This window comes from Alternaria postmessia (assembly GCF_024291825.1).
Source record: "Alternaria postmessia strain BMP 2775 chromosome Unknown scaffold_6, whole genome shotgun sequence".
NCBI lineage: Eukaryota > Fungi > Ascomycota > Dothideomycetes > Pleosporales > Pleosporaceae > Alternaria > Alternaria postmessia.
This window is the reverse complement of record NW_026260079.1, coordinates 369,448-385,979: the sequence shown is the minus strand read 5'-3', so window position 1 is coordinate 385,979 and position 16,532 is coordinate 369,448. Positions and strand designations below refer to the sequence as shown.

The window sequence follows — 16,532 nt, the reverse complement described above, 5'->3', positions numbered from 1 at the left end:
GAAGATTGACTGCGCTCGAGCTTCAAAGCCGTAAGACGGCTCCCGCATCCTGCCAAGGCACACCTCCTTGGTAGTGGGTATGCACGGAGTCCCGGGGTCCATTGTTCCGGTTCCGGTTCCGAATCTGTCTCCACATTGTGCCTAGCTGCGCTTCTTTCCCCCAATGGTTCAACACAGAGAAAGCCTCGTCCTGGATGTCAATCCTTTGAGACAGGACCTCAATCCTACAGTTGATTTCGTATCGAACCACTTACAACGGCGAGTCAGTCTACGTTCCAGCTGCAGTGCTGCACACTCGAATTCAATCCTCGAATACCGGTATTTGCTTCACATGTTAGCAAGGCCCCACATTCTGGCAGGCCTTACAATATGGTGACCAGTCTGTCATCAAGCTGATCATAACTCAGATGCCATACAATCGGCTGATTGCCTTATAACGTATTATCATGTCTCATGATTGGATCTTGTCAGGCTTGGCTTGTGGAGATGTATCCATTGCTGAACGAACTTGAATACGATGGTATACTCCTGAAGCTAAACAGGGCACATCTCGTATGTGGAGATGCTTGCAGGTCATACTTTGGTTACGGCTTCTCGAAGACGTCTGTTCCTTGGAATATGCAACTCTGATCAGATGGTTGAGCAAGAAGATCCATGGCTTTGGCTATGGTCAAGGCAGCCTTGTCTAAACCTATCCTTTGTAGCATGCATTCACACTTGGTATTCGTACACTTTGAAACTGCAGGCAATCGTCGATCCTGCAGTTCCAGCCACCACTTCCTCTGGAGGGTCACAAGCGAAACTTTGTTAAGCCATGTCCCGTCTTCCCTCGACAAGCTGTTAATGCAGCCCGTATTGCGTCAGCCACCATGAAAGAGCTGTAAAAGTACAAGAAGTAAGATCGAGACGAGGTGCTTATTTGGGACCCTTTCTCCTCATCAAGTATATCCTTCTTAAAAAGCTCGGCACCATGGCCGATACATCTCCACCTGAAATGACCGCAGAGTTCATTGCTTACAGTAATGGGCCAACACTTTTAGCGCAGGTCGCCCCTATCTATGCAATAGCAGCATTGGTTGTTTTAGGAAGATGTTATGTACGAGCTGTTATTGTCAAGTCGTTTCGATGGGACGATTGGACAATGGTCATGTGTTTGGTGAGCATCTCGGTGCCGAGCGCCTGTGAGAAGATTTACTCATACTTTAGTGTCAGGTATTCGCAACGGTGTGCTTTGCGGCATACGTGACTGAGATCCACTTAGGCGTTGGCAAGCACATCGCTGTAATCACTTCCGACAAACCACGTTATGTACAGCTCCTTAAGTTTCGCCTAGTACACATGACTACCGTCAGTGTCGGAATCGTTCTGGTCAAGGTCTCAGTGTGTCTCTTCCTATTACGTCTGGTCACGAAGAGAGCACAAGTCTGGTTTCTTTGGGGTGTAATCTGCTTCCTGGTTCCTTTTGTTTTGGCAAGTCTGGGAACATTGGTATGTCATATTACCTTCAATGACCAGCTGAAGGATAATGAGCCGCTGATCTACTAAATCTAGATCTTCCAGTGTAATCCGGTCGCAGCTGCGTGGGATATCGACTTGCAACCACCACCTATTGGAACCGGTACTGCGAAATGCTTTAGTGGGGACACTTTCGATGCTATTAGATTGTTCAATGGAAGTAAGTCTCTAACTTCTACAAACGGTTACTTGCAGTTGTATATAAAACTAATGTCTTTGTAGTAGTGAACATCTCTACCGATTTCCTCCTCGCTCTCGCTCCCGTACCTTTGATCGTACGTTCAACCCTTCCAGGCATCTATTCCCATATTAACAATCACACTAACTGAAACAGTGGAAGCTCCAAATGCCACTCCGTACGCGCCTCTCCCTCGTCGCCGTTCTCTCTCTTGGTATATTCGCTGCTGTCGCTGGTATTGTTAGACAGCTTTCCTCCAGTCAGTTTGGCGTCCCAGAACCATACATTTACGACACATATTCTATCTGGAACTTCATCGAGCTCGACATGGGTATGATCGCAGCGTCACTGCCAGCTCTCAAACCACTGTTCAGCTGGTTCCGCGACACTGCCCGAGGCTTGACTGGAAAGTCAAAATCGACAAGTGCAGATGGTTACCAAAGGCAGGTACATCCAGTGGCTGATGATGGCTTCGCCTTGATAGAATATGGATCGAGAGGAGTGGTCAGGGTCACATCACGGCCGAGGGAGCGCATTGACAGATGGGCGTTCGATCGGACGAAGAGCAGTCAGGAAAGCATTTTATCGCGTGATGAAAGGTCTGTGAAAGCAGGCATTATGGTTACAAAGAGCTTGCAGGTAGAGTGATCAAGCTATACTCGAATGACGGAATAAGGGCGACTTTCCATTTCATAATTACGGACCACAAGCGACGTTTTGGATAGCTAGCTGACCTATCAGAGACCAACTGAGTACAGCCTTCAAGCAAAGAACTGCATAATCGAGAGTCCTGCTTCAGCGTCATAGCGCCACTGCTCATACCATAAGACGGCTCTGCTCTACTCTTCTACGGCTGTTTACTTACCCGCTACGTACTCCCTACGCTCTCAAACTTAGTTCACAAGAACAAGCATGTTATGTCCCGACAGATAAATTACGGAGGTCCGACACATGGTTTCAGGCGGTTCCGTACTCAAAGATCGTCGCATTTACTCTTGTCTCGTACAAGCCATCTCCTAGAAGGAGATAGTATGTATCCAGCTCGAAATCTGCTGATGGAACAGCGGATTGAGCGAGGCAAGAGACCATTCTACAAAAAGGCAGCTCTGGCTTCCAAAGGTTCGCTTCTAGGGCGCGATCACTTCACTCTCTAATGAAGATAGCGAAAATAGCGCACGTGTGTTGTTCAGAGCGTGTACGACATGAGTACACAAACTTCATATGTGTATGATGATGGTGGGACAGATGTGGTTGGGCAGAGTAAGCGGAAGAAGACGCGACGCTCGTCAAGGAAAGTTTTTCACGATTATGTCATAGACTCACTAAACTTATTCCACATTAGCGTCTATGCTCCGCGCGCGCAGTTCATCCCAACATCCGTCCCCCACGGCATATTAAGCCTAATGCGCCAATCACAAATGTACGCCAAAAGGTGTGCGAGTACTATGCCTAGAATCTTGGGTTGGCCTACGGCCTCGCTTGCAGTTTGCAGTGGTTTGGCATGCTGGAATGGTGTGCCGCTAGCTTTGATGCGGCATCCCGTGGATATCCAAGCCGTGTCTGTATAATGAAGATATGAAATCGTGGAATTCTCTTCTGGTTCCTTTCACCTAGTCATCTAAAGCATTTCTGTGTGGTCCAAATAGTTGGCACGACTCCTAACATGGCAGCTACTCAGCGACATGAGAAGACGACAGCCTCAACTCCTAGTCCTCATCATGACACCGAATCGGGCGCGGCTCCAACGTCAACCGACAAAGACATAGCAATCGACCTCGTCGGCGAACATGCCCAAGATATCGATCCAGAAACCGAAGCAAAAGTGCTCCGAAAGATCGATTTGTTCCTTATCCCCGCCATGATCGTGGGTATGTCCATCATCACCAATCATCAGCCTTGTGCAAGCCAAATATCATCCTAACATACAGCACACAGGATACGGTCTTGTCTACTATGACAAAGCCATTCTCGGTTCCGCCGCCCTCTTCGGCATGACAGCGGACCTTTCCTTGAGCGTCGTTACAAACGCCTCCACAACACCCCCGACAGTCTCTACCACCCGTCTGTCCTGGGCAACATCCCTCTTTTACTTCGGAATGCTAGCAGGCCTATATCCTCTAACCTTTGCCCTCCAGCGCTTCAATTTGGGCCGAATCTTAGGCGCTGTTGTACTCCTCTGGTCACTAATCTGTATGTTGACAGCTACCGTAACCACCCACGAGGGCTTGTTTGCGCAGCGATTCTTCCTCGGTTTCGTGGAAAGCATCATACCCACCGGTTTCATGACAATCATATCGTCTTACTACACTCAACGCGAGCAATCCATTCGACAATCTTGGTGGTTCAGCTCAACAGGCCTATTTACCATCATCGGTGGCGCACTAAACTACGGGTTCGCGCAGATTACCTCTGGCTCCCTACGCCGCTGGCAATACATCTATCTCCTCGCCGGCTGCCTGACCCTCCTCTTCGGCATTTGGTGTTTCTTCATCCCAAATTCCTGTGCAGAAGCTTGGTTTCTCACCCCTCACGAACGCGTCGTCGCTGTTGAACGGCTCCGAAAGGGAGCCACAGGCGTCCGCTGCCAGAAAATCAAAACGTACCAACTCCGCGAAGCAGCCACGGATGTCAAGTTCTATCTCATCTTTCTTCTGATGGCCTCTGCATATACCGTCAATGGCGCAGTCTCTGGTTTCGGTCCGCTCATTGTGAACACGTTCGGTTGGTCGACCCTCGCATCTATACTATGGCAGTTTCCGCTTGGACTCATCTGTCTCGTTACAATACTACTTTGTGGATATTTGTCCTCGCGGATACCTGATATCCGTCTCATCCTCCTGATCTTGCACTGTCTGCCCGTCATCGCGGGATGCGCCATGATCTGGAAGAGCGAGTGGACGTACCACGCGGCCACACCCGTCGCTGGATATAGCATCATTGGCACGTTCGGTGCGGTTGTTAGCCAGACCATTGTTGTGGCCATGGCGAATGTGAGCGGAGCAACCAAGAAGAGCGCGATGGCTGGCACAGTATTCGTTGCATATTGTGTGGGGAACATTGTAGGCCCGTTGTTGATCAGAAGCCAGGAGAAAGGGAAGCACTACCCTAGGTTGTGGACAGGTTTGATCATCTGCTATTGTATCACGATCACCTCTGCTGTGGCGCTCTACGCTGTGCTTGCAAGAGAGAACAAGAAGCGAGACGCTCTGGCCGTGGACGAAGCAGAGAGGGATAAACTTGCTTTTATGGATTTGACGGACAAGGAGAACATGTATTTCAGGTACGTTTTGTGAGGTGTTCCTGCTTCAATGTTGGATAAATAGTGTCCTTGTCGGAGCAATTCAATTCGGCGTCAATTGTATGAACATGAGAATGTATGTATATTGATAGGAGTTCGTCCATCTTACTACTACAAACTAGTTCAGGCGATCCAGAAGCCTGCTCAATTTGGGACTTCGCTCAAGCGTACGTCACTCGCATACTTCAACGCAAACCTCCACCAATCTATAAGAAACGCCAGCAACAACTTGTTCGTTTGCTCTCGTTCGTAAACTCCCCAGCAGTATAAACAAGAAAAAAGTAACAATGTTCGCTTCCGGAACGCCGTTTGGCTCGGACCCCTCAAAAGGTCGAGCAACTCCAAAGTGTGTGCTTACTTCTTTGCCCCTCGCCGTATGGGGTCGTCACATTTCTCGAAACCCAATCCTGACAAGTAAGAAAAAAAAAGCTGAACGATAGGGTATAGTTGAAAGAGATACCGTATGAGGCTAGGAAAAACAATACAAAGGAGAACAATGACTTCGATTCAATCATCTCGGTCCTCTCGGTCGTGGTCGGACGCCGGCTTCAGTCGCACTGCGTACTCGAATAGTTGGTCGGCTGATCCCTGGTGTATCAGCCATAGCAGCGTCGTAGCTAGGTACTTCGGGACTAGCTGAGCCAGACCGTTGCAGAAGCGGTGCTCGCTCGTCCCAGTTGTATCCGTCTTGGTGATCGATTGTGTTTCGCAGACTAGGCGAGCCAACAGGGCTGCTATATTCGGGGGGAAGTTCGCCAGGTTGTAAAAGCCCAAGACCTTGACCTTGGTTTACCGGAATAGTTGTAGTATGATCATCGCTGGGTCCTTCGCCGGCAGTATCTTCGTTTGAATCCACAAGACTGAGTGCCGCTAATGATATGTCTGTGGGACTGCGCTGTGGCCCTGGACTTGTTGGGACCTGTCTTCCAAGACGCATTTGCTGGCTGCTAGACCGTCCGTGTCCGTAACCCGCTTGGATGTAACTTCCGGCCATGCCTTCTCTTATACCCTCGCGACCAGAATCCAGAAGAATCGATCCTTGTTCGCTGCCGTATGGTGGAGGAGGAGCCAGACTACCGGTTTGGGGGGCTAGACCCCACTTCTTGACGTTGGCCTCAATGAAGACAAAGCCCATTTGGCCAAAGTTGACGTGCACTTGGCAAGGACCGTTTGCGCCTACGGTGGGGAAGAAGTTCTGAGTTTTGAGACCGTGAGCGACGTCGTCGAGTTTCTTGCCGTTTCGTGTGAAGAAGAGGGTTCCAGTTCGGGGTCGGTAGCCAACTCCAATGACATCTCCTTGGACGTAAGAGGGGCCATAGGCGGACGGGTGGAAGGGCTGGTTGTATCGGCGGTTTCCGTTGGACATGTATGATATCGAGGCTTTGTGGTACCCTAGTATATGTTAGCAGTTGGAAAAAGTGTTCGTGATGGTAATATACATACCTGGTAATCTGAACAACGGGTAGGGCTTTGTTGTGACGCCTATCGCAATACTGGTGTTTTCGGGCTTCTCGTAAACCTTGGCTTCCCAATAGTAGACTTCATTTTGTTTCGGTATCGGGAGGTTACTCTGTACACTGCACTCAGAATCGAAAAACTCGATTTCGGTTCGGCCTTCGACAAAGCAGTTGGCGATCTCAAGTTCGGGCTCAAACTCCCAGGCAGACACGCCTTTCTCTTGTATGGCCAGAAATTGCGAGAGAGAAATGTCGGTCTGGACGGATTCGGGTGGGTTTGCTTGCACAAAAGCTGCGGGGATTAGCCAATGCTCCCTTCAACTGCAAATACTCTGGATGACATACCCTTCGCTCTCATGTACTCTGTTCTCTGCAGATCATCCATATCCTCTAGCGCCTCGGCCTCCTCCTTGGCAAATTGCTGTTCGTCGTCATACTCACCAGGCCGCGTTATCCGGTCGAGGAAAATGCGTCCCTGGTTGGTGTACCGGAAGTAGTAAACAATGGCGGCGATGATAAGACATACTCCCGCAGCGGCCAGCACGGAGAATATGCCTATCATGATGCCCTTGGCCGTCGAGCCGAGGTTGTTGTTGTGACCCGATAACCGCACATCATCGAGGTGTGATGCCTGGTGGAACCCGGTGAAGACGGTAGGGTGCGCGGCGGGCGCATTGTGGCTGGAGTAATAGGACCTCGAGAGCGTGGTTGGCGGCGAGCCCGGTTGAAGCGGTTCTTGGGGCAGCATTGTGAAGTGCTGTGTAAAGGCAGCCGTCACTGGGAGGCAGTGGGACGTTTGCGACTTGGCGGATGAGGTTGCGATGGGCGCGGCCGCGCTCGTGCCGGGATGAAGTCGCCCGGTGGAGTCGTTAGGTAGACCAGTGGGGGCCGGTTACCACTCGATGAAGCGTCGCGGCCGAGGGCAGTGCTAGCGACACAACAGCGACGCGATGGGGCGTGGTGAAAGTGCGAATGGCCGTCGGTAACAGCGCGATGTCGCTGGAGAGGGTGAAGGAAAGGCGTCGAAGTGTGTGTGTGATGATGTATTGGCGTGAGGGTGAGATCGGCGTGAGACGTCAAGTGCCTGACGCAGCTTGGCTTGGGATCGCGCGGCTGCTTTGCCACCTCCGCTGCACACGACCCTCTGGGATGCCCGTCCTGGATTCTGCCGATCTATCCGTTACAGCTTGGCTACGAAACACGACACTTTCCAAAATCAACCTGTTTCCCAAGTCTCTGCCGCGTCTCCTTAGTATCAGGTACTGCGCTGCTGCTAGCAGTAGCCGTCTCGAGCCGGCACTCTCAACCATCGACACCCTCGCGCGACAGTCCAGACCGCGACACCAACAGGCACTTGCATGGCCACGACAGCACGCGTATGCACATTACTTCTAGAGCCCGCTGCAGCTACAGCTCGTCTTTTACGACAACACAGCAGCATACTCCACACCGAGCCTGCGGTATTTCAAATTCGACTTGCTCGTCACAAGCAAATATATCGCTAGTCCAGACATGCTACAAGAGGCATGGCCCAAATTTAGCCCTTAACCGCGATTGCTTTTGTTCCAGGGCGGGGAAACCTGGCTTCGCTCCCTGAGGCATTGCCCACTCGTTACCGCATGTCGTACAGTCCTGAAACACCAACATCGCAGAGCCGCCCTCAGTTGCGCTTCATCAGGTACTGTCTGTGCCTAACAAGAGTAAGTCCTTAGAACATGCAGCTTCGTCTGGTACCCCACCAAAGCATTGAAACTTCTTTCAACCTCGACGCGATGCAATGGGGGTTGGGAACTCGCTGCTGCTCATCCCGTCTCGGCGCGGGTCTGGACTACTAAGTGACCATCATGACGTCGACATCCGATATCCATGTAGAAATTAATTGCGCCTAATAGTCAATTGTCTTATGTCTCGGGATAACATCTTCAGCCCATAGACAGACGCCAGCACTGTCACATTTAGCAGTCTCATTGACTAGGCCAAGTGCGCTTTCACTAGCAGCATATGCCTTTGCTGCCTTGTGTTGCGCAGTACCATAGCTCCTTTCTCATGCATCTCAATACCTTTTCGATATCACTATAGCCTCCAGTCAACCGAATTGTTGCACTATGATCTGTAGCATGGCCAATAATACTCTGTTGCGACCCTAGGAGGGGTAGGTATGCAGCTATACCTACGTGCTGGCGAGACGGGTATGCCAAGCGATCTCCAGCTTCAGCCTCAGCCTTGAGCGCTTACTTGGTCTTTCAAGCCCATACATCTTCCTACCTGCTATCCTTTGTCGTCTCATTTTGGCTTCTCCAGCTTTGTTGTGTCAATCTGTTTTCCGGTCCGGACTTTCCACTATGCGTCTTCTGCGACGCAACGACGATGGCGAATTCAGCCTCATGGAGTTCATCGGCAATGATATTCCGCGTTATGCCATCTTGTCCCATACGTGGGAAGACGAAGAAGTCACGTTCCGAGACGTAGTTAATGGTACTGGGAAAGACAAGGCGGGCTACAGAAAACTCCTCTTCTGTGCGGCCCAAGCTGCTCAAGATGGCCTCTATCACTTCTGGATAGACACCTGTTGTATCGATAAAATGAGCAGCACAGAGCTCCAGAGGGCCATAAACTCTCAGTTCGCTTGGTATCACAACGCGGTCTGTTGCTATGTGTATCTTTCCGACGTTTCGACCGTCGCCTCGTTACGTCACAGCAGATGGTTCACACGAGGATAGACGCTTCAAGAGCTCATTGCTCCTGATTCAGTGAAGTTCTTCTCCAAAGAGGGCAAATACATTGGTAATAAAACTTCGTTGTTACGGGATATACACGAGATTACCGGTATTCCCACCGCAGCTTTACAAGGAACACCTTTGTCTGAATTTAGTGTCGAGGAGCGGATGTCATGGGCGAAGAACCGTGAGACAACGCGTGGAGAAGATGCGGCATATTCTCTGATGGGGTTGTTTGATGTGAACATGATGGTGATATATGGAGAAGGTGAAGAAGGTAGAGAACCCGCGCTTCGTAGGCTTGTGAAGGAAATCCAGGTTTCAAGCACTGCCTACCTGGTTCGTACAGGCGACGGCAACCTCAACGATGATGCTGAGACTCATGACATTATTCCTCAGCATATGCGCATCACCTCCACCAATGCCAGAGTGTCAGCAACGCCAGACTTGGATTCTGATGATGGAAGCGAGATCGACAGCGTTTTCTCAGAAAGCGCATCTTCTGTCTCTTCTACATCAAATGCCAGTCTAAACCCAGTTCAAACCATTGGAATCCGAGAGGTCTCACGAGCACTTTTGAACGAAGAAGAGTTGAAGGCGACATACACCCTAGCCATCTCTAGTGTTGACAGAAGGAAGGCACGTTTGCATATCAGAGGCTTTTTGAGGGACTACGGTCGGGATCTATTGAAAGAAGCTTCCGATAGCAGTCTAGCAATTCAGGCTGCTAAGTTTGTACGTGAACTGGCAGGGCGCATAGCCGATGAGATCATTTGGAGCATAACCGGATCCGCCGAACTGCCCCACCCATCAGACGGTGAAGTAAAGAAGCAGGATTTGGAGACCTGGCTCTCAACTATTCGGGGCGACATTATTGTTGAAGAACGGAATCAACCAATTTTGGGAGCAGATCGCGATGAGTCGTCTGATGAAGAGCTCAACGATGACCTACCATTCCCTCATATTGAAAAAGTACAGGAATTCCTGATCAACTCTGAGGCCTTCCGAGAACTTGTACTGGCGATGCAGGCATGGTTGAAGATCGATGGGGTTGATCAAAAGAATGTAGTCGAATCGATTACGGACACACCAAAACCAATCGATAACGTGGTGGTGGCTGAAGAAATACAGAGAGAGACGACAGTTTCTATCGAGGACCAAGAGCAAGCTGACTCAACAAACGAAGCGCCTCCTACAGTAATTGAGATCTACCAGCAGCAGGATGCGGCACAAGAACAGGAACGAAGAACTCGATCTCGCCAACGTGGCGGCAGTTTTAGGGATTTAGTTTCGAGTCTCTCGAACTTCTGGGGTACATCTTTTTACCTTTACGATATTGTGGAACTATTCGTTCCTCACGTTCCTCGGGGTTATAGGAGAATGCGTTGGCGTTGTGTAAGCTCTCGTACTCTTCCTTCTTGACTTATCGCCCTTGCTGATCATCCAAGTCGTGCAACACTATCCTCTGGGGTGATTTTCCTGTCGAAGACATCGAGGCCTTTGATCAACTTAAACAGCAGTTGTCCTGTATGCGAGACCCCCTCGTTCGACATGTACCTACGAGTGGTATATCGACAACGCAGGCGACCGGAGTTTCCGGCTCTGGAGCTACTGGATCCGCGCCGTCGACACAAACATCTTCAGCTGGTCCACCTTCAGGCCTCGCTAATACACCACGTGCTGGCAACGCCCAGAATATCGTGAGTTCTACGGCTTCCGGATCAGACTATGTAGTGGAGATCACCTCACCGTTCAAGTATTTTGAAGTTTGCGTGAGTACGGGAAACCATGCTATCGATCATCATGAGGTCGATATTTCACGTATCAGTTCGGACAACGAGCTATTTGAGATGATATGGGACAAATACAATATCAGTCGCGGTATCGGTCTGCGGCGACTTTTCCTGCGGCCTAGTGACGTGAACTTTGTTATGGTAAGAGCTCACACATTTCCCTGATGTAGGACATTCATACTGAAGCTCTTGTAGTTCTCCGTCAGTCAGCGCAACCAGTACGGAGCTGGTATCCACAAGAAGCCCGATGAGTTCCCACCACAAGAGGAACTGGACGAAAAGCGCTACCACTACCTTTGCCCTCGAATCAGGATGCCGGTCAACGTCTTTCTTCACTATCTGCATCGAGCGAGATGGAACATATGGGGCGAGCATATGGAAAATATCTGGCTCCAACGTCTACCCAAGAAGCTCGATAGGGATTTGATCGCCGAGGCCCAGCAGGCGAAGGGTAATGCGCCTGCGAACGAAGACCTTGCGTTCGGATGGGGAGTACACATCATTGAAGGTCCAAATCACGCTGTACTTGGTCTTCTACTAGCTATCGGAGTAGCTGTCGCTTTTGTTGTCTCCGGAATGATCGTGGGGTTTGCGAAAACACAAGAGCAAGGCTTTGGAGTCGGGAATTTTCTTCTTGCAATCCTTGCTAGTACTATGACTGCTGTATACTTTCAGCTTCAGGATTGAAGAATGACATGTACCGTGCGATTTGTTTGTGTTGCAAAGAGCCCATCGTCTTGCATTGGCAAGAGGATCAGTACTGCACTAACCAGAGGCTGCTAGTACCCTCAGTTTCTCTGTAGGAATCATCGTTTTCCTGCGAGAGGGATTCAATGAGGATGTTTCCACCGGCTGCAAAATTTATTCCATAATCTTTTCATTGGTATCACACGATGCTGATGGCAAGTGAACAATGGTACACAAGGTAGTAAGTGTAACCTGATATCGACGTTTCCATAGTACCATGCAGTCTAAGACGGCGGGTATCAGGCCATACATGTGCTTAGTAGAGCCCGGAAGGATTTGGACTGCGAGAAGCGTCGGAAGCAGGTCCAACTGTGGAACCATCACGGCATGAGAGCCTCATGTGTTAATGTCATGTTACACGCGGATTACGCAAGCAGCCCGATGAACGACCAATCTTCTTTACTGTCAACACCGTGTCTCTTTGATAATGGGTCGAACTGCATCACAACATGACGTCCGTTATCTTTGCCATCTGGCTATGACAAGTCACTCGCTATTCGACACTGTTTCGGGAGATCCACCGTGATTGAAGCCCCTTGGCAAGTAGGAGTGCATCCTGCAGATGTCCCATGTGTTGCGTGTTTGATCGAACTGGCTGGGCGCTGATACTCTCGACAAAACTCATTCTTCGTGTTAGGACTGCCTCCACGAGGTCTTTCTCGATGTAGCTCTTCACCGGGGTGGGTTTCCATACATGGAAGCGGTGGAGGAGAAGTGTGTGAGACAAACAGGAAAGAGTAGCTGCGATACACGTGTTTACTCGAAACATCTCACATGACTTATAAAGGAGTTGCCCAGACGTCATTTCTCGAATGAAGCGATACCGGACGGCGTCATCTCAAGTAGGAGCACGATGCAGGTGCTGCAGCACGACGTGTGCGAGAAGCACCGAGTTGTGCAACAGGCGGCTGATGACAGGTGCTATCTAGAACTCCCAGGCTGTCTCGACCATATATGCACCGTATGATCGACGAGGCGCCATGATGATGGCGACTTTGTTTGTTCGTGGGGGGGGAAGAGCTGGAACATGCGATCTATTGCACAAGTCTTGCAGTCACCTTGTCGCCCTTTTCTAGCGAGCCAACCGGGCTGGGGACGTCGCAAACAGGCAGGTCGCCCCAGCAGACGCGCACTCGCAAATACCTAGACTTGGCCGACTCTATACCGCCCTCGTCTTCGCCTTAACAAAGGCTGACTGCGCTTCTATCCTCGACTCAGTCGCACGGCAGCAACTTCTTCCTAGCTGCTCACCGCCCGCCGCGCATAATTGGGTCGCAAGCAGAACCCACTGCAACGACCCGGCCCCCGCGTCAATTACGAGCAAACTACACCACACGCAAAATATTGCAGCGCAAGAATTTATTCCTAGGACGGATCAAAAACATGTTCGTCGCCTTGTAACCCACCCTGTTATCCGCTTCGCACGCGAAAGGCTGGTGAGCGCTGCCCCTCATTGTTAATTCGTCCATGGCTTTCCCCAGCAGAGCTAACCATGAAGCGTACCAGCAGAACGAGCTTAAGTCGCCAGGGTCTACTCTTTTTTCTGCCTGCCTTACCTCCGCAGCGCAGCCCTGATTTTCCCTTCATACCCATTTCTAGGGTTGCTAGTCAACTCCCCTTTACACCTTCCCCGCACTGCGAAGCAAACCACACTCCAATATGGCGTGGCAACCCCAAGAAGAGCCCCTGCGGCAGCTGGCGCAGTGTCTGAGGGACTCACTCAGTGGCCATGATCCGAATGCGCGAAAGAATGCCGGCGAGGTTAGTTTGCTCTTGCTACACACCCTATCGCCATATTGTGCTGACCGCGACGACTGCATAGATGCTCAAGTCCGCCCAAACTTCACCCGATATCGACAAGTACCTCGCATACATCTTCTCCAGCAGCCAGCCCCCGCCGGTCGTAAACATGGACGCCGCCCAGTACTTCCAGACGCGAGCTGCGGCTGCCGTTATGCTCAAGAACGACGTAAAGACCACGTACAAATCGATGCCCGACTCGACCAAGGACTACATACGATCCGTGATACTTATGGGACTGTCGGATTCTACCTCACAAATACGGGGCTATGCCGGAAATGTCATAACGGAGATTGTGCGACAGGGCACCATCATGGGATGGCCTCAGATTCTGTCAGAGCTGGTCGGTATGGTTAGCAACGCGGACGGCAATTCCTCGACACAGGCACAAGAAGGCGCCATGGGTGCTCTGCTGAAGATCTGTGAGGATAACAGGAAGGCGTTGGATCGCGAATACCAGGGACAAAAGCCCCTCAACTTCATATTCCCGAAGCTACTCGAGCTCACCACAAGTCCCCAGCCTCGGGTACGCGCCGACGCATTGGCCGCTATCAACGTATTCGTCCCAGAGAAGCCTCAGGCTGTTGTCGCGAACATCGACACGCTACTAAATCAACTTTTCAAATTGGCCGCCGACCCCAGTGAAGACGTGCGGAAACACGTCTGCCGCACCTTTGTCCACATCGCCGATATTGCCCCTCAGATGATCATACCACATATGAGCGGTTTGGTCGATTTTATGGTGGCACAGCAACGCACGGAGAACAACGCGGATTTGGCTCTGGATGCAGCAGAATTCTGGCTGTGCGCCAGCGAAGACGAGAACATGCGGGACCACCTCGGCCCATATCTGGCTAAGATAATACCTGTTCTGTTATCGAGCATGGTGTACAGCGAGGACGAGATTCTGCGTCTGGAGGGTGAAGAGGAAGATTATGAAGTCGACGACAGGGAACAAGATATCAAGCCCACTTTCGCATCAAACAAGGCCGCAAGACTTACCACTAACGCGAACGGCGAGACAGTCCCAGTCTCCAATGGAACACCCGGAGCCTCAGCAGATGATGACGATTTGAGTGAGGGCGAGATTGACGATTTCGACGACGACGATGAATTTGGTGATCCCGAAGAGCAGTGGAATTTGCGAAAGTGCTCCGCTGCAGCCCTTGATGTCCTCGCATCAGTCTTCCACGAAGCTGTGTTCCAGGCGACCCTTCCATACTTGACAGATAACCTCAACCATGCAGAGTGGCCCAACCGGGAGTCTGCGGTTCTGGCTCTTGGCGCAATTGCGGATGGCTGCATGTCGGTCGTTGAGCCGCACCTTCCTATGCTCACTCCTTTCCTCATAACTCTACTGAATGACCCAAAGCCTGTCGTTCGCCAAATCACCTGTTGGACACTTGGACGTTACTCGGGATGGGCGGCACATCTCGACGCTGCTGGCAAGAAACAATTCTTCGAGCCAGTCATGGAAGGCATCTTGATGAAGATGCTCGACAGAAACAAACGCGTTCAGGAAGCTGCGGCATCGGCCTTTGCAAATCTCGAAGAAAAGGCCAACACTGAGCTCGAAGATTACTGTGGCGTCATCGTTCAGCAATTCGTGCAGTGCTTTTCCATGTACAAGGACCGTAACATGTTCATCCTCTATGACTGTGTTCAGACGCTCGCTGAGCACGTGGGACCTAAGCTATCAGAAGACAAACTCGTCCAAACACTCATGCCTGCACTTCTTCAACGATGGAACAAGGTGTCCGACCAGTCAAGAGAAATGTTCCCATTACTGGAATGTCTCTCATATGTGGCCACAGCTCTCGGACACACATTCGCGCCATATGCAGCTGGAATCTTTGCTAGATGCATGAAGATCATTCACCGCAATCTCGAAGAAGGCGTCATGGCAGCTGAGATTAACGGTTTCGAGCCTCCAGACAAAGACTTCTTGGTGACAAGCTTGGACTTGCTCAGCGCAATCATCCAAGCTCTGAGCTCCCAGGACAGCGCCACACTGGTTTCACAAGCATCTAACTTCTTCGAGCTACTAGTCATCTGCATGAGGGATCAGAACAATGACGTGCGGCAATCTGCCTATGCGCTCCTTGGAGACTGCGCCATTTACGTCTTTCAACAACTCAAGCCTCATCTACAACCCATCATCAAGACTCTTATTACACAGCTGGAAGTTTCCCAGATAGATTCCTCTGGCCTGGATACTGGATACTCAGTCATTAACAATGCCTGCTGGTCCGTTGGCGAGATTGCCATGTGCGAGGGAGAAGGCATGCAACCATACGTCGGGGAACTGCTACAAAAGCTGGGTAGCATCCTATTTGACGAGCGGGTTCCGGAGTCTCTGAACGAGAACGCAGCCATCGCCTTGGGTCGCCTAGGTCTTGGATGTGCGCCCTTACTCGCTCCACATCTTGCTCAAATCGCTCCTCCTTTCCTCCGTGCTATCAGGAAAGTACAATGGACGGACGAGAAATGCCATGCCCTCACTGGCTTCATGTTAATTGTGTTGGCCAACCCTGGCGCTATGGAGCAATCACTTCTTGAGTTCTTCAACGACATGTCGATGGCCGATCGAAATGTTGTAAGGGGTCCTACTGCCGGAGTACAGGTCTATGAGACTTTCCAAAAGGTAAGACTATGCCCATGCTTGATACCATCACGCGCATCCAGCTAACACTTCGAAAAAAGGTCATTCAAACATACAAGGGCATGATCGGCGATTTCGACGCCTTCCTCGGAGGTCTCCCTGCCGAACAACAAGCGCGCTTCCGCGATTTGTACTCCGTTTAAAGGAACGAAAAAGTATCAAACTCCAATCATGATTACGTGTGTGGCTACTGCGGGCGTTGAATAAGGATATGTCTGGTTAGAGGAAGAGATGGAAATACCAACAGGCGCGCTCACATTCCCATCACTTAGCGAGGATGTGTGTGACCCTGATATGAGGAGGATATGGAATAGTGCTAGCATTTTCGGCAATAGGGGGCGGCATTTATATATAGAACATGTGTT

General features: G+C 50.7%; 4 protein-coding genes across 4 annotated transcripts; 3 read left to right on the top strand and 1 right to left on the bottom strand.

Annotated features, from left to right (window-relative positions):
- Nucleotides 1-970: 970 nt before the first annotated feature.
- J4E82_001642 (uncharacterized protein) lies at nt 971-2,341 on the top strand (the record flags this gene model as incomplete). The annotated part of the gene is made up of 5 exons (XM_051727950.1): nt 971-1,156; nt 1,213-1,488; nt 1,552-1,675; nt 1,738-1,790; nt 1,850-2,341. The coding sequence occupies 5 exons, from the start codon at nt 971-973 to the stop codon at nt 2,339-2,341; spliced, it is 1,131 nt and encodes a 376-aa protein (XP_051592305.1).
- A 1,015-nt stretch (nt 2,342-3,356) lies between these two features.
- J4E82_001641 (uncharacterized protein) lies at nt 3,357-4,986 on the top strand (the record flags this gene model as incomplete). The annotated part of the gene is made up of 2 exons (XM_051727949.1): nt 3,357-3,561; nt 3,629-4,986. The coding sequence occupies 2 exons, from the start codon at nt 3,357-3,359 to the stop codon at nt 4,984-4,986; spliced, it is 1,563 nt and encodes a 520-aa protein (XP_051592304.1).
- A 516-nt stretch (nt 4,987-5,502) lies between these two features.
- Nucleotides 5,503-7,196, bottom strand: SSH4 (Rsp5p-dependent ubiquitination, sorting of cargo proteins at the multivesicular body; the record flags this gene model as incomplete). Its single annotated transcript, XM_051727948.1, has 3 exons — nt 5,503-6,383; nt 6,435-6,740; nt 6,794-7,196. 3 exons carry the CDS (start codon nt 7,194-7,196, stop codon nt 5,503-5,505), a joined length of 1,590 nt encoding a protein of 529 aa, XP_051592303.1.
- Nucleotides 7,197-13,364: 6,168 nt separating this feature from the next.
- J4E82_001639 (uncharacterized protein) lies at nt 13,365-16,310 on the top strand (the record flags this gene model as incomplete). Its single annotated transcript, XM_051727947.1, has 3 exons — nt 13,365-13,466; nt 13,528-16,149; nt 16,209-16,310. The coding sequence occupies 3 exons, from the start codon at nt 13,365-13,367 to the stop codon at nt 16,308-16,310; spliced, it is 2,826 nt and encodes a 941-aa protein (XP_051592302.1).
- Nucleotides 16,311-16,532: the final 222 nt, after the last annotated feature.